Here is a 20,695-nt window from a genome sequence, read left to right as displayed (position 1 = left end):
TCTTTCAGAAGTGGACGGCCTCTTCCTTCTTCCTAGTCTGTCTCAGTCTATAAACTGGGCTGTTACCTATGCACCAGGTGCATCTTGCTGGGTTTTAAACACCAGAGGCTCAGCCTCAAAACTCACGTCTACATGTCACCACAGTAGGACAAACCGACAGACAAGATGTCCTTGATATTATCTCATAATTCTTCTGGTGTTCAGTCATTAGTATTCAATGTGTCAAATCCATAATTTAGATGGTCTTTAAATTCAGGTGGGATATACTCAAATTCATACTTTAGCTCTCTTGTTCTAATTTTCTTCAGCTTCAATTTGAACTTGATTTGAGTGATTAGTAGTCTGTTTTGGGGTTGGCCTCTGGCCTCGTTCTGACTGATAATATTGAACTTCTCCATTGTTTCTTTCCATAGATGTAGTTGATTTGATTCCTGTGTATTCCAGCTGTCTATGTCTATATATATAGTTGCAGTTTATGTTTTTGAAAAAAAGGTATTTCTAACCTGACTGCTAACCAGAAGGCTGGCGGTTCTAACCCACCAGCCACTCCTCAGAAGGAAGATGGGGCAATCTACTTTCGTAGTGATACTGCCTCAGAAACCCAAGAAGGGGTCGCTATGAGTCAGGTCTGACTCGATGGCACATAACAACAACAACAATGAATAATTAGTTGGTTTTACCAAATTCTATCATCCAATCTCCAGCATCATTTCTATCACCAAGGCCATATTTTCCAACTACCACTACTTCTTTGTTTCCAACTTTCACATTCCAATCACCGGTAATTACCAGTGCATCTTGATAGCATGTTTGATCAATTTCAGAATGCAGAAGTTGGTAAAAATCTTCAGGTTCCTTATCTTTGGCATTAGTGTTTGGTACACAAATTTGAATAATAATCATATAAACTGGTCTTCTTTGTAGGCATATAGAATATTATTCTGTCCCTGACAGCATTGTACTTCAGGATGGATCTCGAAATATTCTTTTTGAATTGAATACAATACCATTTCTCTTCACTTGGTAATTCCTGGAATACTAGAACATATGATTGTCTGGTTTAAATGGCCAATGCCAGTCCACTTCAATCCAACCCAGTAGTGACTGAATTTCCACGAAGCCCAGTGGGATGAGAGTCAGAGTCAGGTTTAGGTTTATTTTAAGAAAATAAAGAAGTGGAATGTTTCCTATACACTCAAGTTGATGATGAAGTTGGATCCTCTTTATACACTTTCAATTCATTAATTTTACCTTAAGACTAGCATGAAGGATCCTCTTAGCCTAACATCGGTTTCTCTGATCCTGCATGTTCAATCAGCCCTGTCAATTCCCTCCCCATATAATCCATCAAATCTTTGACCTCAGGTTCGTTCTAGCACTGCTGTCTTGGCTCTCAGGCTCCATCATTTCTCAACTTGGACTTAAATGGCCTCCCTCTGCGCTTAAACCCACACTGCTCAGAAACATCAGAGTAATTGCTCTAAATCCTGGCTCTGATCCCCAAATGTTCCTCATTGTTTCTACTTTTGTACCCTGGCTCATACATAGCCTCCAACTTCAGGCCCTTCCTTTAAGCTTCAACCTGTTCAAATCCTTGAAGTATTTCTCAAAGACCATCACTTCAATGAAGCATCCCAGTTCACCACATACTGTCAGTAATCATTGCTGCTTCCTCTGTACCTATTCCATTCTGTTCAGTGGTATATTTATTTCAACATATATTTAATTGTTTCAGCTTAATTACAGGCTCATACAAAGCAGAGGTCATGTCCTGATCATATTTAGAACAGCATCACTCGCATAACAGATATACAACATATCCTTAAACAGATAATGCTCATATATGAATATACCTCAACATGATAAGCTGTTGTGTGTTGCCACTGAGTATGCTCCAACTCATGGCAACTATATGTTATATAACAGAATGAAACCTTGCTGAGCCATGTAATATGTTGTAATCAGTTAGTAAATTCTGTGGTTCAAACAGTAAGTGGAGTTAATAAAAGGATGAAAATCAGAAGATCTCAAGGAATCACCTGGCTCTGAAATGTTACCATCTATTGATCATGGGCAATTAGAGGAGGAGCATTATTTTAGCTTGAAAGAGAAAGATAAGTGGGAGAATGCTGGGCTGGGGCTGGGGCCCAGGCTCAGGTTGTTCAGGAGGGTTGAGGGGAGAGTTCTTACAAAGGTAATAAATAGTGTCAACAAGACAAGCACCAAGAGTTCCCAGAGAGGCTGCCAATAATAACAGGTTGGTGAGAGCAATAGATGAACAAATTACTTTCCAAATTCCATTCCAACAGGGGTTTCACGACTGGCCATAATAACCACATTATTCCCTTGTTTGAAGGTTAAAATCTGTCTTATTTCCACTGAGGGACTATCCTCAGGTGAATTTTCAAGAGATCCAAAGATCTGGTAAATCAGTTTTGGGAAAAAGAAAAAAAAAAACCCTGCCAAACAGGTGCTTGGGAATTATATAAATAAAATTCTTTTTTCTTTCTTCTTCTTTTTTTTTTTTTTTTTTTAGCTCTTAGTTGGATGTTGAAATCCATGTGTTGACACAGCTTGAGAGTGCGTTCTCTGGAGCTTGAACTTCTTCTCTGTTCCATTGGAACTTGACTCTGGGCTATTTTTGTGGTGAGATTATCTCAGGGGCTTTGGGAACAGCAGCCAACTTTCAGTTATTATCCAGGGCGCTAAGAAGTAGGCAGCATATCTGAGCTGAATCCAAACACCATCCACAAGCTCTAGGTGGTTCCATCTCCTGCATGACAGATCTTAGATGAAATTTACACAAATCATTGCTTTGAATTTCATCTCCATTTCAGCTAAGACCTCCTGGAAGATGTTAATGAGCAGTGAGAAAAAGAAGCAAAAGCAACTCAGGGAAGCCCAGATCAGAGTGCTCGGAGCAAAGTGGGGAGCTCAGGCAAAGAGGTCCATCTGGGTACCAGGTTGGAGAGGTGGGAAAGGAATCACTGGGATTCCATCCTGATCAACTGAGGGAGGCCAGATGCCAGCTGGGACTTGGGCACCATGCTTGGTGTGGCTCTGCCCTTACCTAGTTACTGGACCTGAACTTGGGTCTTGGTATCCTGTCCTGCACAACACAACAGAGGCACTAGCAAACCTAAGGTGCCTTCTGCTTTTTTTTAAAAAAAAAAAAAAAATTTAACTAGACCATTTATTTCATGACTAATCATTGAAATCCTTAAAATAAACTGGATGTTGCAACAGCTTCCCTCTTGGGCTTAGGTGTTGTTCCTTCACAGAATCCATACCTGAGTCTGTGGCATGTAATTTTTAGGTGCCTCATTTGACCAGGATTGGTGGTATTTTGTCTTTAAGCCTTGGTACTACAGTTATACTTTCCCTTGTCCTTGTCAGGGAAGCCAGATGTGCCACCAGTAGACATCTGAAGGTGGCAGGCCTGAGGGCCACAGCACCCACACAGTGTATGCTTCTTACTGTGATGCTTTCCGAACAATGATGTTCCCTTTGTCATCTGGCTTCCGCAGACAAAACCAAAGAGCTGCCTTCTGCTTTTTATACTTGTGATTATGAAAGTCTTTGGGGAAATTTTGGATTGGAATATACTGGGTTTTATCACCTAATCTCAAACTCATTCAAATAGTTGCAGCATTTTATTTTACATAGATAAATGGATGCTAAAATGGAGTATGAAAGTAGCTCACAGAAATGCACAGGGAGGAGTCTTCATGGTTTGGGATGAGGCCAGCTGGCTAACACAGGAGAATGGGCCAGGCTGAGAGTAACCTGAACCTGGAGTTAGATCCACCCAGAGAGCCTACAAAGCATCTGGGACAGTTAAAAGTGCTGGGAAGTCCAGGATGACAGGCTGTGTGGCCACAGTGCTGCTTTTGGCCCTGGGAAGAGAAGGACAACAATGAGAAGATGTGGTAGCTGTTCTTAGAGGCCTATAGTATATGGCCTGGAGGAATACCAGTGAGGAAAACCAATGAGATCAAAACAATTATGTGAATGCACTAGATGGTCTATTAGAAATAGTGGAACCAGCCACCAGATGTGGTTCAGTGACAAAATTCTATAGTGTAGAAGAAAGGTTAATGCAAGGCCTTTGCCATGGAGTCAGACAGCAGTCCAGTGACTGGCACTGAGGCAGGGCAGTTCAGTACACATGAACCTAGTGTCTCCTCTACTGGGACCAGATGCAGAGATTGTCCTCACCCCTTTGCCCTCAAGGGAGTGCAGAACAATGGCAGAGTAGACTGTTTGGTTATGGATGGCCTGGCCTCTAGGGGCCCACCTTGGCATGAAAGCCCTTCAGAGTCTGGACACAAAGTGATGACCGATAGATTGCCTTTAGTCCTGCAGCAAGAGAAAAACTCTGTAGACAGCAGTGGCAACTACCCTTAGGTGGTGGAGTTCAAAGAAGATGGTAATGGGCTGCCTTAAACATGGGTTTCCTGAGTCCTGGCTGACTGCTGTTTACAACTATGCAATACAGATTGAGAAAAAAAACAAACCACAAAACACTACTTTATGCCCACTAGTCTGGGAAACATCATTTCTAAATCTCCTTTAAAGACAATATATTTCCGTAAATCACAAAACCAGTTGCCATTGAGTCAATTCCAACTCATGACGACCCCATGTGTGTCAAAGTAGAATTATATTCCATAGGGTTTTCAATGACTGATTTTTTGGAAGTAGATCTCCAGGTCTTTCTTCTGAGGCACCTCTGTGTAGAGTTGAATCTTCAGCCTTTAAGTTAGCAGTCAAGCATGTTAACAGTTTGAACCACCTAAGGACTCCCTTCAATCACAACCCAAACCAAACCAAACCCACTACCATAGAGTTGATTCTTACTCATAGTGACCCTCATCTGGTTTCCAAGGCTGTAAATCTTTACAGAAGTAGATTGATTGCCTCATCTTCCTCCCATGGAATGCTTGGTGGGTTTGAACTGCCTACCTTTTGTTAGCAGCCCAATGCCTTAACCACAGTGCTACCACAGTTCCTTCTTTAAACACAAAACCAAAAAACCAAACTCACTGCTGTCGAGTCAGTTCTGACTCATAGCAACTCTTCCTCGGGTTTCCGAGGTGGTATCACTACAGAAGTAGATTGCCCAGTCTTCCTTCTGAGGAGTGGCTGGTGGATCTGAACCACCAGCCTTCTGGTTAACAGTCAAATGCCTTAGGCACTACGCCACCAGAGATTCTACCTTAAATCACAAGTGGGGCTTAATCAATATTAAATAAAAATGTTTGTAATTCAACCAGAGATGAGCAGGTTCCACCGGATATGGATATAATTTTTAATTTAATATTTTAAATAACAAATTCATTCACATTGTTCAAAATGATAGGCAACAAAAATTCTTCCTCCCATCCTTGTTCCTCATCTGTCTAGTCCATTCTCCAGTAGGAAAACATAGTTCCTAGTTTCTTATATATCTTTAATATATGTATTTCCCTCCAATTGGCAAAAACCTTTACTCAGCCCAGATGACCCTGAATGAACAGTAGTGTCTCCCAGCAGGGGCTGCTTGCTGCCTCCTGCTTCCTGCCTCCTGAGAGATCCTGGCTGGAGAGAGGAGGAGAGAGAGGCACCTGCACACCACAGAGCATTTGTGACAAAGGGAGTATCTGTAGAAAGTTTTAAAAATGACTGACTATTTACACACAGGAGTTCTGGTAGCATAGCATAGTGGCTAAAGCACTTGACTGCTAACCAGAAGGCTGGCGGTTGAAACCCACCAGCCACTCCTCGGAAGGAAGGTTGGGCAATCCTACTTCCGTAGTGATACTGCCTCGGAAACCCAAGGAGGGGTCGCTATGAGTCGGGGCCGACTCGATGGCAAATAACAACAACAACAACAGTGCCTAAGGCACTTGACTGCTAACCAGAAGGCTGGCGGTTCAAACCCACCAGCCACTCCTCGGAAGGAAGGTTGGGCAATCCTACTTCTGTAGTGATACTGCCTCGGAAACCCAAGGAGGGGTCGCTATGAGTCGGGACCGATTCGATGGCACATAACAACAACATTTACACAAAGTACATGGCCTGAATATTCAGAACACCTTGATATCTCAGGCTAGGTGACCTGACAGCATTTTGAGGCACTGTTGGAGTCAAGAATGTAGGCCATGGTGACTTCTCTGAAGCCTCCAGGAGTGACTGTGAGGTGTCCTCATGTCCTGACATGCCTCCTTCTCAACATATGATCCTTTTGTGATCAGCTCTGTGGTGGGACATCTTGCAGACCAGTGGTATATCCTAGAGAGTATCTGCCTCCCTCGTAGGAGAGAAAACAGAAACCTCAAGAGGAACAAGGATTAGGGAAAGGAGTCCCAAGGTCACATGTCCTGTGGGGGATGGAAGACTGATGCAGTGACCTTGTTACATTTTTTCAATAGTCTGAGCTACAGGGCTGGGCAGCATAGGGTTTAGACAGGGGTGAGGAACAGGACCCCAGCTGGGCCTATGGTCTGCTAGTGAATGAATGAGGAGCCCAATATTGAGGTTTTCTCCCAAACACCTATGTTTGTTTAAGGTTTTTGCCTTCAACCATTAATGTAGAATGTTTTTCCAAGTGCACCTGTGAAAGCCAAAACCTTACACTTACAGAAATTTTTTCAGGGAAAACCAAACATGCTTAGAGCAAGTGGGCTAATTTGTTTGATTTGTGTGCAGAGTCAAACATAGGAACATATGAACCCATAAGCAAACTCTGCGAGTGTTTCCACCACCTACATCCACATATAGATTCTCCACCACCACAGACATGGTAATGTCCCTTGGTTACCTGCCTCTCCCTCAGGCCAGAGCCCTTGTGGGACCACCAGCATGTGTTTAACTGCAGACCACTTTCTTCAAATGTGTAAAGAAGGTCAAAGTGGAATTGCTGTGATCATACCAGGGATAGGGGATACAGAAACCCTTTGAGAGCACCTTCCATTATCTCTGCTTCCACCAAGCCTCTGGACCAATCTCCTTAGGACCTAACTGCTGTACTCCTGAACAGAGTCCAGCAGACATTAGGCATTCACTTAATGCACAGACAACCTCAGGACTCTTTCTATCTGGCCCTCTCATTTAAAAGCAGTGAGAACTCAGGACTAGGAAGACAATGTGACTTGTTCAAAGTCACAGCTGGTGATTGCAGAGTCAGGACAAGACACTTCTTAGGACAGATTTTGGTCCCTTGACTTCCCTTATTCTCCTTCAGTGCTTCTCTACTTGCTTCACATCATGGCCCACACAGAAATTTTGGCTGGATATCTGGGGTAAAAGGACAAGGTTGCTCACACCGAAGGTGATTGGTCAGAAGGATGGTCTCCCTGGTGGTTGATAGGACCAATGTCTTTTTTTTTTTTTTTTTTAAATTGTGATTTGGGTGAAAATTTACAGAACAAATACTCTTTCCATACAGCGGATCACATACACTTTGTCTCATGACATTGACCACAATTACCACAATGCAGCCATCTCCCCTCCCACTTCCTCCCGATAGTTACCTCCTCTCTGTGCCCATCCCTCCGTGCACTCCTACCCCCTAAGCTGTCTCACTGTGCCTGAGCAGCCCTTCTTTCTCTCATGGTTGTTCTCTCCAAGGAGTGTATCTACCTCAGGTAAATGCTCAACTAATATGCCTGTCTATTGTTTGGCTGGAAGCCACAGGTGTGTGTTCAATTCCAGACCTGACAGGCAGCTAGGGGCCATAGTCTCAGTGGTAGGACCAATGTCTTGGGCACACCTGTAACTGACTCATGACCCACCAACCCACCACAGCTTACAGATTGTGTCTTAGTTATCCACTGCTGCTATAACAGAAATACCACCAGTGGATGACTTTAACAAACAGAAAATTCTTCTCTCATAGTTTAGGAGGCTAGAAGTCCAAATTCAGGACACCAGCTCCAGGGGAAGGCTTTCTCTCTCTATCAGCTCTAGGGGAAGGTCCCTGTCTCCTTTACATCTATGGGCCTAGTGTTCCTTAGAGATCTACATGTGTCTTGGGTCTAGGAGATTCTCAGAGCAGGGACACCAGATTCAAAAGACATGCTCCACTCCTGGCTCTTCTTTCTTGGTGGCACTGAGGTCCCTCCCTCTCTGCTCCCTTCTATCTCCTTTTACCTCTTGTAGGATAAAAGGTGATACAGGCCACACACCAAGGAAGTGCACCTTACATGGGATCAGGACTGTGACCGGAGTAAGGATGTTGCATCTCACCCTAATCCTACCTCATTAACATAACAAACATAAGTGAAACATCATTAACATAACCTAATCCTGCTTCATTAATACATGGATGTCAGGATATATAATACATCACAAATTAGGTCAAATCACATCATGGATTTTGATCATATCTTTACGTAACTGCCAAATTACACCATCACAAAACTACCAAACTGTATCTTACATAACTGCCAAACCTCTGAGAATTTTGGTCTAGCCAAGTTAACACATTTCTGTGGAGACACAATTCAATCTGTGACAGGGTTGACAGGGTTGTAGATAACACAATTACATACATTCTTACAATGACTCCAGTTGTATCCCTACTTCAAATTTGGCAACAACAGTCATGCTTAATCACATAATCAAGGGGTGAAATAACTGCAGTATTTCTGACCAAAAGTCTGTCTATAATTTCAGCCTAGGCAATCTTTTTTCTACATAAGTCTACCACATTTGTTCCATGATCCATCTATCTTGTCCTTTCTCTGTGCTACTTCAAGGACTGAGGACAGGGACTGAGCTAAGATGAAGGAAAGCTTCCAGTGGGAGCCAAATACTACACACAGGAAGAGTACTGGGCTGGCCTTAAGTCCCTGCTGATGGGACCTTGGCTACAATAGTCCTATTCATGGGAAGGAGACTCTGAAACATGAGTAGGTGCTGTTTAAAGCATCTCTGAAATAATTGTTAGTATGCTGACTCAGGATCCCCCTCTGAATTAATTTTGAATGTCCTTTAACCAATTTTTGTCAAAGAATTCACAGTCAAGCAGGTACTGAGAGCACCATGGATTGACCAAACTCCCAGAAGCCTTGGTAGGAGACGTATGGTCCTATCAGTCAACAATAGGGTGGGGTAAAGAATGAGGGGAAATCAGTCAAGGGTTGTAGACCTTAGTGGCTCCATGTGGGTGAACCTTCTGAGGAATGGTTTTCTGTTATTATAATCAAAAGCTTTCACCACATTTTAAAGCTTTACTCACTCGCTAACCAATCCCTTCTTTAGAGAGTGAGTTTCCAGCAGCTGAATGCAATATAACAAGAATTCCCTCTCACCACCATGGAAGCCAAAAGAAACATACTTTCTGAAAAGTGGCACTTTAGTGTAGAGAGGTCTGTTGATGCGAGCTTAAATAATGACATGCCAGAAGAGATTACTTTTGTAAATTTTTATAACACATTTCTTCTTTAGGCATAGGCTGGTAAGTGTTCCTCCTGACTTCTGTTGCCTGACATCCCACTTACCCTTCCTGCTTCATTAGACAGCTTAATCAGAGCTAATTACAAAGATAACAGTTTTAAATGAAAAAGTAGAAAGATATTACTACGTGCCCCTGAAAACCAAGGGTCAAAAGTTCATGCAGATAAGAAGATACATTTTAATTTTGCATCTGTGAAAAAATATTCTTTACCAACTGTGTGGCAAACAAGGCATTCAGAAATCCATTTACTGAGGTCCATGAGGACCCAGTACCAACCTCTGTCCTTTACCTCCATGGTAATTCTACATGTTTCTGGAAATCTCCTTTAAACTATTGTCTCTGATCCCCTAAAGAGCCAACACCCTGGTAGTACAAAAGTCAAGCACTTTGCTTCTAATCAAAATGTTGGTGGTTGGAACTCATCCTGTAGCTCCGTAGGAGAAAGACCTGGAGATCTTTTCCTGTAACAATTACCCTGGAAAAACCTATGGGGCAGTTCTACTCTGTCACATGTCACTCTGAGTTGAAATTGACCAGGCAGCACTTAACAACTTGAAACTAAATATGATGAAAATTTTTCTTCCCCAAATAAAATTCAACAGAGTCCTTCCAACTCTCCCATCTTTGCTAATAAGTGCCTCAGATTTCTTTTTTTTTTGTGTGTGTATATGTGTTGTGTCATGTGTGTGTGTGTGTATGTGTGTGTGAGGTATTTGAGATATAGTATCAGGGTGAGAAGGATCCCTGAGCTGAGCTGGTGGCTCAGCTGCTAACAAAAGGTCAGCAGTTAAACCCAACAGCCGCTCCATAGGAGAATGTGGCAATCTGCTTCCATAAAGATTACAGCCTTGGAAACACTGTCCTGTAGGGTCACTATAGTCAGAATCAATTTGATGGCAATTTGGTTTGGTATTTGGTTTGGTTTTTGTATCAGGGTGAGTAGGAGTCACTGGGTGGAGCAAAAGGTCAAGAACTCAGTTATTAAATGAGAGGGCTTTGAATCCACCCAGAGGGTGCCTCAGATTTCTGAATAGCTTCTTGCATGTTTAATCACTCACCAATCAGCAAGTCCTGTCTCCTGGGTACTCTTCAAATTCAATTCTTCCCTTTCACTTACAGCCATCACAAAGAATAAATGCTCAAATGTTTGAAATGGAAAAGGAATTTATTGTATTATTCTTGGTTTAGCTTTCATAGCCTACCATCAATTACATGTCTTTTTTTTCTTTCCGTTTAAGCAAACTCATTTCTCTCTAACCTCCCAATCCCAACTCCAAATGGTAAAAGGGTTTAACACCTCTACTCCTATCTTGTTAATGTTCCTGTTTCTGACTTTACTTATGTTATGTTCTTCATATTACTACCAGTCTTTATTGATTTTTTTTTTTTTCAAAGATCTGGCTCAAAATTCACCTGAATCTTTCCATTCATCTTTCAATGTTTAGCTTCAGACCCAACTTCTCCATAGAAATGTTCAAGGCCATTGTACCTCCCTGTAATACCTCCCTTCCCTGAGTTGCAAAAAAAGTCAAAACAAAAAACCCCACTGCCATTGAGTCCAAGGTTGTAAATATTTATGGAAGGAGATTGCCTTATCTTTCTTCTGCTGAAGAGCTGGTGGGCCAAATGCCTTACCCACTATGCCACCAGAGTTGCAGACACATTATTTCTATGTCATTCATTTGCATTTGATAAAATTCAGCTTTAGAAATCTCTTCTCTTACTCTGCTATATTATTATTTAGTTCTTAAATTGTTATTGGACATTTCAGATGTTTTAAAAATCTTTCTTTTTCATCTATTTTCTGATAATAAGAACACTGACAAGTTTCTTATACAATGTAACTAATATCCGTGTAGTGTCTGTCATACATTGCATTAATGGTAAAGATAATTCCTGCCCCTCCCTGTCCTATTGGCATCAGGCTTGGCAACATGACTTGCTTTGGCCAATGAAGTGTGAGTCAAAGTGACTTGTGCCAACTGTGAGAAGTTTTAAGAGTTATCACATTGCCTTGCTATTTTCCCTTTTCCCTGTGTCATATGACCAGCATGTCTTGTTTGTTGTTGCTATTATTTTCAGTGACCATCAAGTTGTCTCCAACTCATGGAAACCTTAGGTATAACAGAAGAAAACACTCTGTGGTCCTGTGCCATCTTATAATCACTGATAAGCCTGAGCCCTTTGCTGTGGCCACTGTGTGTTTTGAGTGCCTTCCAACCTAAGGGGATCATCTTCCAGCACTATCTCAGACAACATTCTGATGTGATTCATAAGTTTTTCATTGGCTAATCTTTGGAAGTAGGTTGCCAGGCCTTTCTCCCTAGACTGTCTTAGTCTAGAAGCTCCACTGAATCTTCTCTACCATGGATGACCATGCTGGTATTTCGAATACTCATAGTATAGCTACCAACATCATAGCAACATACAAGCCACAGTATGACGAGCTGATAGAAGGGTGGTGCATGCTTCATTTGGGGGGTTGATTTTTCAGTCTAAGACCCAGAATGAAGAAGAAATAGGACAGATTTAATCCCCTAAGCCCATGTATATGAATGATAAATAAACCTTAGTCATAAACCACTGATATACTGGAGTTGCTAGTTACTGCAATATAATTTAGGCTAATTTACTGCTAAAGTGTGCCATATGTATCAGCTTTTGTAATGGTGAATTGGCACATGTATTTTCTTATTTTATCTTCCTAACAAAACTTTTGGGGAAGGTTCACTTGCTACTGATACTAAAAAGTCACTGCCATCAAGTTGATTCCAACTCATAGTGACCCCCATTGGCTTTCCAAGGTGGTAAAGCTTTACAGAAGTAGATAGCCCCATCTTGTGTGGAGTGGCTGGTGGGTTTGAATGAGCAGTCAAATGCCTTAGGCACTGTGCCACCAGAGCTTCTTATTCTACTGATAGATAATATTAAAACTAAAAAAAAGGGTCTGAAATTATTCTGAGAGTCAAAAAGTGAAAGAACAGAGGAAATTGGATGTTCTGCCCCTAATCCATAGCTCTTTTCACTATATCATGTCTGCCTCAATCACAGGACAGAAACTACTAGAAACTCAGTGAGTAAACTTGGGGACTGGAAGTGGCTGATCTTAAAAAGCCCTCATTTTCCTTTGGAAGCCTAGAGTCACCATTCATTCCTCATGTTTTAAATATATAAGGAGCTTCTCATGATGCCTGCATAGACAATCTGGCCACCTAAGCAACATGGGATGTTGGTGAGAACACAAAAATATGTGTCTGGCTTTGCCAGATCCTTTAAGGTGCCAGATACATCCCTAGGTCCTTGTTGTTATTAAGTGCCGTTATTAAGTGTTGTTATTAAGTGTCACCGAGTCATCTCTGACTCAGGGAGACCCTATGTACAACAGAGTGAAGGACTGCCCGATCAAGACTGCATAAAACTAGGCCTTCACCATCCTCTCATGGTTCCCAGTGTTGGTTCTGAACCACTTGCCTTGTTCAATGCTTTCCTATCGCCTCTACTTTCTTGGTGTCAGCAATCCTGACTACAATTAGAAGTCTCTCGGCTATGCTACTTCAGCTGTTCTAGTTAAATTTGCTCCCAACACCTCAGCCCCTCTGACCCTCTACTTTGATTACTGGGATGTCTCTGGTAAAAGCAAGACCATCACTGGAATGGCTGTAGAGAGAGTAAGATGAGAGGAAGACACAGCAAATCTAGATAATTTATTGTTGTTGTTGTTGTTGTTATGTGCCGTAGAGTCAGCCCTGACTCATAGCGACCCTTCCTTGGGTTTCCGAGGCAGTATTACTACAGAAGTAGCATTGCCCAACCTTCCTTCCGAGGAGTGGCTGGTGGGTTTGAACCGCCAGCCTTCTGGTTAGCAATCAAGTGCCTTAGGCACTATTTATTAGAGGTGTCTAAATCTAGGTATTCCTGGATGTTGCAAACAGTTAATAAGCTTCACTGCTAACAAAAGGGTTAGAGGTTCAAGTCCACCGAGAGATGCCTGACAGGAAAGACCTGGTGATCTACTTCTGAAAAACCAGCTATTAAAAGCTCTATGGGAGTCACAGGGGACATCAAACTCAATTGGCATAACATACTATACAAAACATTGTTCCACCTACTACTTTGATGAGTAGCGACTGGGACCTTAAAAGCTAGGAAGCTGCCATCTAGATGCAACAACGGGTCTCTCCTCGTCAAGAAGAAAGAAGAAAACCAAAATTAATGGAAACAATCAGTCCTAGCGACTGGTACACCATCCGATCTTGCAACCTATACAACTATGAGACCAGAAGATCTAGATGGTGCCCAGCTACCACTGCCATCCACTTGGAAGGGATGTAGGAGATCCTGCATAAAGAGGGAGAACAATGTGGAACAAAACTCAAAATCATTTGGAGGCAAAAAAAAAAAAAAGAAGGTGGGGACCAGGTTTGCTGGTCCAATGGAGCCTGGTATAACCACTGAGACTATGGCCCCTAGCTGCCCTTCAGGTCTGGAATTGAACCCACAACTGTGGTTTCCAGCCAAACAAAGTACAGGCATGTGAGTTAAACATTTACCTCAAGTAGACACACGCCCTGGAGAGAACAATCATGGGAGAAGGAAGGGCTGCTTATGCAAAGGGAGATAGCTCAGGGTGCAGAAGAGTATGAAGGGATGGACACTGGGAGGAGGTAACTATGGGGAGGAAGTGGGAGGGGAGCTGCTGCATTGTAAATTTTGGTCAATGACATGAGACAAAGTATATGTGAACTGCTGTATGAAAAGTGAATTTACTCTGTAAATCTTCACCCAAATCCTAATAAAAAATAAAAAAGCTCTATGGGACACAGTTCTACTGTGACACTCATGGGGTCACCCTTGTTGGAGTTGATGGCTAGCAACTGGTTTTTGGTTTTCTAAGAAGGCTAACACAAAGGGGTGAATGTCCCCATATAAATCTTGGGGGGAAGAGAAGAAAGGGAGCCAAGAAGCCTATTTCCATACTACTCTGAACAGAGGGTGTGCAGAGGGCTGTGGAGTGAAGCCTGAATTCTGCAGAAGCCTGAGGATGTGGGCTTTTTTTTCTTTTTTGCAAAATGTGATTGTTTAAGCACTTTCTACATCAATTTCCTTTGGTCTGCGTGACAGACAGCTTTAATTCAAATCAGATATTTTCTTAAGAGCAGGGGACTTACTCTGCAGTCTCTTATTCCAGAATGTTGGGTCCTTTGTGTCTGGTAAAAATTTCCTTCACATGTGATTTCTCAGAGTACACTAGGAAATACACTGGCACAGATATTAATGTGGAGCAGTTAACATGCTTATTTTTGCTTTTATTCAAGCAGAGTCTTAATAAACATCTTTCTGTATGCAGGCTCTTGCTGCCTTGATGACCAGCCCTAGGGAGGGCTCTGTCCTAGGTCTCAGCACAACCTCTTGGGCACTCCAGGACACACTGAGGACCCTGCTCAGTGTAGGGAAAGAACCTGGGCTCTGAGTTCTGGCCTCCATCTCAGCTCCATCACTGACATCCTACGGAGTCTGAAGCAAAACCCTGAAGCTCCCTGAGCTTTATCGACTAGTTTCTAACTGTTGAAATTATTACAACATACTGAATTCTCAAAACTCAATTCCGTCCCAGGTAAGTACATTCCTTAGAACAATTAACCACGGGAGACCACAGGGGCAGTATTTGCACAGGGAGATAGCTCAGAGGGCAGGAATGCACAGCAAAGAAGTATACAGGGTAAGGGTAACCACAAGGAGGAAATGGTAGGAGAGCTGTTGCATTGTGGAGATTGCAATCAATGTCATGAAACAAAATGTGTATGGATGGAAAATGGATTTGCTCTGTAAACTTTCAGTCAATCATCATTTAAAAAAAAAAAAAAAAAAACTCACTGCCGACTCATAGCAACCCCCATTGAGTTTCCAAGGTTGTAAATCTTTACGGAAGGAGCTCTGGTGGTGTAGTGGTTAAGACATTTGGCTGCTAACCAGATGGTTAGTGGTGCAAACCCACCAACCACTCTGTGGAAGAAAGATGAAGCAATCTGCTTCACTAAAGATTTACAGCCTTGAAAACCCAACAGAGGTCGCTATGAGATGGAATTGATTCCTTGGCAGTGAGTTTGGTTTGGAAATCTGTATGGAAGCAAATTGCCTCATCTTTCTTCTGCAGAGCAGCTGGTGGTTTGAGCCACTGACCATTTTGTTAGGAGCTGAATGCCTTAACCACTATACCAACAGAGCTCCCTAACATACCAAATAGCTTTAAAAATTCATTCCTGTATATGAACTTTTCTTGAAAGAAATATTTGCAGTAAAGATTAAATTATGGACTAGTTCCTCTGCTATTGAGGGAATTTCTGGGCCACTTTTCCCTATTGCTTAACCAGTAGTGCTCAAGAATTATAAACAAATGTTGCCATTAGCCCTAGAGAAACAATGATAAATTATGCTGCCTCCAAACATGCAGCATTTTCTATTACCCATGTCCTGGATGGAACAATTCACTGCTTTCTTCCACTGATTTTTTTGGTTGGTGTTGTTAAACTTCACTTAAATGTGAATTGACCCCAAATAAAGAACTTTACAAAAAGATTCACAGTAGGATAGATTAAAACAGAAAGCATTCCAATAGCATTTAAACTATTTTAACTAAAATTTAGCTGATCCACACTCAGCTGTTCAGAAAGAGGACTATTACATAAAGTAAGATATTTACTGCTTAGTCCAGCTGAGAACACACCTCCTTCAAAACAAAATGCTTTCTGAGACTACTCCAAATGGAAGGAAATTCTCCTCTCTTCTAGTCTTCTATAGCATGTTGGGAAGCTATTCCTTGATTCCGATCCCTTGTCATTCGTTTTATAGTATTCATAGGTATCCTTTCTCAGGTGTATCTTTTCTCCTGAACCAGTTGCTGCTGAGGCGATTGCAAATCATGGATACCCATGTGTGTAGGGGTAGAATTGTACTTCACAGGGTTTTCAATGGCTGGTTTTTCAGAAGCAGATCTCCAGACTTTCTTTAGACATGCCTCTGAATGGAGTTAAACTGCCTCTGGATGGACTCAAACCACCAACCATTCGCTTAGCAGATGAGCTTGTGAAAGGCTCTGTTTTAAGAGTCTATGTGCCCCAGCGACCAATTGTTTGATGGAACTTCTTGCTCACTACTATGGTTTTGTTCACATTGGTCATGGAGCAAACATGTTTTAAGGGAAAAATTAATCAGCCACAGTGACTTCATGGCAGCAACTGGGCTACGTGATTTCCAAATTTCACACAAATCCTGTGACTCTTATTGATTGACCATCATCATCCACGTGGCTTTCCAAGAAATGTCCCCTCTCTAGTTTCTAGTTTCAATGGTTGAGGAGTGGTTAAAGCATCCAGATACTAACCAAAAGTTGGCGATTTGAACCCACCAGCCACTTCGCCAGAGAAAAATAGGGCAGTCTGCTTCAGCAAAGATGTATAACCTTGGAAACACTATGGGGCAATTCTACTTTGCCATGTAGGATCACTATGAATTGGAATTGACTCTATGTCAGTTGGTTTTTACTTTCAAGATTCAGTCATTATTTTCTACATGAAAACCTCCCAGGAGAGGCCAGTCCTAACTTTCCTAACTCCTTATGCATTGTTTATGTATCCAGTAGCACCTGACTTCCCGGCCTGGTCTAGGACCCTGCAGTTCATCTTGTTTTAGTTTGTAGATGAGGAAACTGAGTCATGGGGAAGTGCAATAGCCAATGCAGAGTATTCCAGTATCATCCTGACCATACAAGAACCCCAACCATTTCCTTCCAGCCCCAAGGCCAGTGTTCTTTCCAATAAGTCATTCTATCTCCTCATGTAAAGAGAACACCAAGGGCTATCTATGTCTTTTGGCAATAATTCACATGATGAAGTAAGATTATAGTCTTTCTTATGAATACTGAGGAACCCTAAAACAGCACATCTTTTGATATCAAAACGATCTAGCTTTTGTGGATTATGAAATGCTTAAATGCTGAAGCCATCTGTTTAAGTACAATTCCATATATATATATAAATATATATATATATATATATATAAATATATATATATATATGCTCTGCAGTGCCTAAGGCATTTGACTGCTAACCAGAAGGCTGGTGGTTCAAATCCACCAACCACTCCTCGGAAGGAAGATTGGGTGATCTACTTTTATATATATATATACATATATATATATATATATATATATATTCCTATATGAAAAAAAATGAGTTGTTTTCTTTTGTTTTATTTTTAACATGTGGTGGAAAAATAAGCATGGATACTTGGGAGAAATAGTCTAAATTTAGCCTTGTGAGTTAGTGCTGGAACAGTGGGAATGATACTAGCTTCATGGCTTGGGCTCTCCTGCCTGCAAATCACAGCTCCAAGCTTGAAAGTTTGCTCAGCAGGTAGATAAGAAATCCCACCCAAAGACATTAGTACATAACCATGAGCCTGGCTAGACACAACCCATGCATAGTACTGGTTCCATAAAAGTAGGAGAGTCAATGTATGGACCAAGTAGTCCTTCATATCAGATCATCTAGTTTGCCACCTGCAAATCTATAGACACAAAATGCCTTGAGGTTTTATGGCTTAGAGCAGACTCAGTGTGAAAGTGAGGGTGAGATCTTGGTCAGGCGTGGAAACAACGCTGCGCACCATAGAAAAGCCTTTTTACTCAGGACTAGACCAGTGAAAGCACCCGTACCTTGGAAAGAAGGTGTGTTTCTGTGTGACAGGGTCTTTATGCACATAATTCTTGTGTCAGTAATAGGAATGTGGCTCTGAGGAACAAAAGGCCGTGTCACTGATTGGTTGCTCTACGGAGTTTTTAATGGTCCTTTTTGGCAGACTGGAGTCTGAGTTTCTAGAATGGATTTTGTTCATTTTCCACTGAGATGGGGAAAACTGCACGTGGCAGTTTATGAATTGGGTCTGCCAGCAAGGCTCTGAAAGGCGGCTGGAGCGGGGTGGTCTGTGTGTGTGAAGCTCTCTGGACCGAACTGAAGTTGGGTTTGTGACATACAATAACATCTATGTGTGACCCAGCAGCCTGAAAACTGCTGCCCTGCAAGGGGAGACGTGCGCCAAGTGAGAACAAGAGGAGACTTTTGTTAATCCTTGGTTCAGTTTAGAGACCTGAGTTGTTTGTCTGTTGAGAGAAACAAAACAATAAGTAAATAGATTCTTTACTTGTATGGAGTCTGATCTTTTTCTGTATCCTTTCATTTCTAATTCCCCAAAGCATCATCTCCCTTTAATTTGGGGCATCCGTTTATGGCATTTTTATGTACACATGTATACAACACCCATGCATATAGTCACAGACACCAACTCGTATTTCCAGACTCCTTTGGCTTTTCCATTCCGCAGGGATACGTTACGATACACCAGAGTTCTCATCTCCTTTCTGTTAACATAATTTGTAGAGTTCTCCTTGTGCTCAGAGTGCATAGCTAGGTCCTGCATCACCAGCAATAACAGTGCACTTTTAACAGCCTCTCTAGATATTTTGCTAAATTCTTTCTGAGCGTCTCTTACTGGCCCTTACAGAGGTCAGCTAAAGAACGCACTGGAAGCTGGGAATCCAACCATGTGAGCAGAAAGAGAGCAGCGAGTTCTATTGCATTGATAGCAGATCAGGGTAGAGGTATCAGACTTGGAGTTCTGGCAGTTCTAGACACATCTTTAGGCAAACTAGCTTTCCAAAGCCCAGGAACAGTCTGGGTGAGCTGGTTTGATTTTTTTTTTTTTTTTTTGCTTTAGTTTTGTTTTTAATTGGTGATAAAAGTTAAAAAATGAAAATCTGAACTGCAAAACACATTTTTTTCTTCTCCATCTCATTTCACCTAGGCCCAAAAAGGCAGAAGAAATGGAAAGTGGCATTGACCTAAAAATCCCTGCTAAGTAATCCAGGAACATAAGTCTCCTCTGAGGAGTCCACCTGGGTGACTTAACAATCCAGCACATTAATAAACAAGTTAAAGTGCCTCCATGCTGAGAGATGACCACAAGGCAAGGGGAAAAAGAAATTTGGTACTGAAACAGGGGGACCTGTTGACTGTTTAAACATGAACTTAGAAAATATGAAGTTAGCTAGAATTTTGATTGGTAAAATAAATAACCACTATTTTATCATCAAAGAGATCCATGTATTGTTGCTGTAGTTCTCTGTTCTCCACGCTGAGAATCCAAAAAAGGTCCTTGGGATAACTTTTGGAGAAAATGCAACTGTGAAAAAAAAAAAAATCTCCTTGAGCCAAGAACACAGACTTCTCGTCCATCTTTGGAACCCAAAGGAGTAAGGAAACCTGAACATTTAAATCAGACTCCTGTGCCAGCTAACTACTCCCCGTTGGACCCAAGCAGTCCCTTCCCCACCAACAAGAGGATGCAGTACTCACCGGTCATCAGGGTGTAGTAATTGGGGTAAGAGAGACTAGGGAAGTCTGGGGTCAAGTAATCCACTTTTACTCCCCTGCTTACAATCTCTTTGAAACCAGGCAAGGACTCCAGGGCCTCATCACTGATGTAGTCTGAGCGAAAACCATCCAGCAGAAACACCAGGAGCTTCCGTCGGGCAGAGGCTGGCTGAGCCAGGCTGAGGCCAAGGACCAGCAGGAGGGCCCCAAGCTTCATTGCCATGCTGCCTGGAGTCTGCCAGAGCCCAGCTGGCACAGCCGTCCCCTTGCAAAAACTGAGGATGGAGAATCTGTAGCTATTCTCTCTTCTAGGGGCTGGACCTTGAGTTGCTGGCCTTACTGAGACAGTTCACTTGCAGAATTTAAAGGTACAGCACCCCCTTTTAAAAACATCTCTGTTCACCCTCTACTAGCAAGCCTATAGACTGACTCCTTGGAATAAGCCAGATTCCCAAACGATCCAGTATTAACATGAGGGAAGAGAGTACACCCTTATTATTTTTGGTGGAGTTTCCAGGAATCCAAGCACCCACGGGGAGGTAGAATTTTAGAAGACAACAACAGTCAACACAAACTTTGTAGCTGGGCTAACCAAAGGGAGGAGCCAAGGAAAAGGGCAATCTTTTAATTTGATGTTATCCCATGCCTTTGCCGGATTTAAACTCCCTTTGTGACTTTTTCACTTGAAACTTGGTAACATAAACCTTTAAACTCACTATATAAAAAGGAGACAATAAACTTAGGTGTCTCTGTTTGTGAGATTTTTTGCAGCATCTCCATAGTCACAACATTTAAAAACAGATTGTCAACATCTTAGCCACTTTTT

General features: G+C 42.0%; 1 protein-coding gene across 1 annotated transcript in view; it reads right to left on the bottom strand.

The window, feature by feature from the left end:
* ENPP6 (ectonucleotide pyrophosphatase/phosphodiesterase 6) overlaps positions 1-20,095 on the bottom strand; it is a 166,811-nt gene extending 146,716 nt beyond the window's left edge. Inside the window, exon 1 of the mRNA XM_007940874.2 lies at positions 19,852-20,095. Coding sequence (XP_007939065.1) covers positions 19,852-20,092 — 241 coding nt within the window. The 5' untranslated portion in view covers positions 20,093-20,095. The remainder of the gene's footprint in view (positions 1-19,851) is intronic.
* Between the last annotated feature and the right edge of the window lie 600 nt (positions 20,096-20,695).

Source organism: Orycteropus afer, unplaced genomic scaffold, assembly GCF_000298275.1.
Source record: "Orycteropus afer afer isolate SDZICR_OR568_19922 unplaced genomic scaffold, OryAfe1.0 scaffold00073, whole genome shotgun sequence".
NCBI lineage: Eukaryota > Metazoa > Chordata > Mammalia > Tubulidentata > Orycteropodidae > Orycteropus > Orycteropus afer.
Note: the sequence above shows the minus strand (reverse complement) of the source record. Positions and strands in the feature narration are given on the sequence as shown.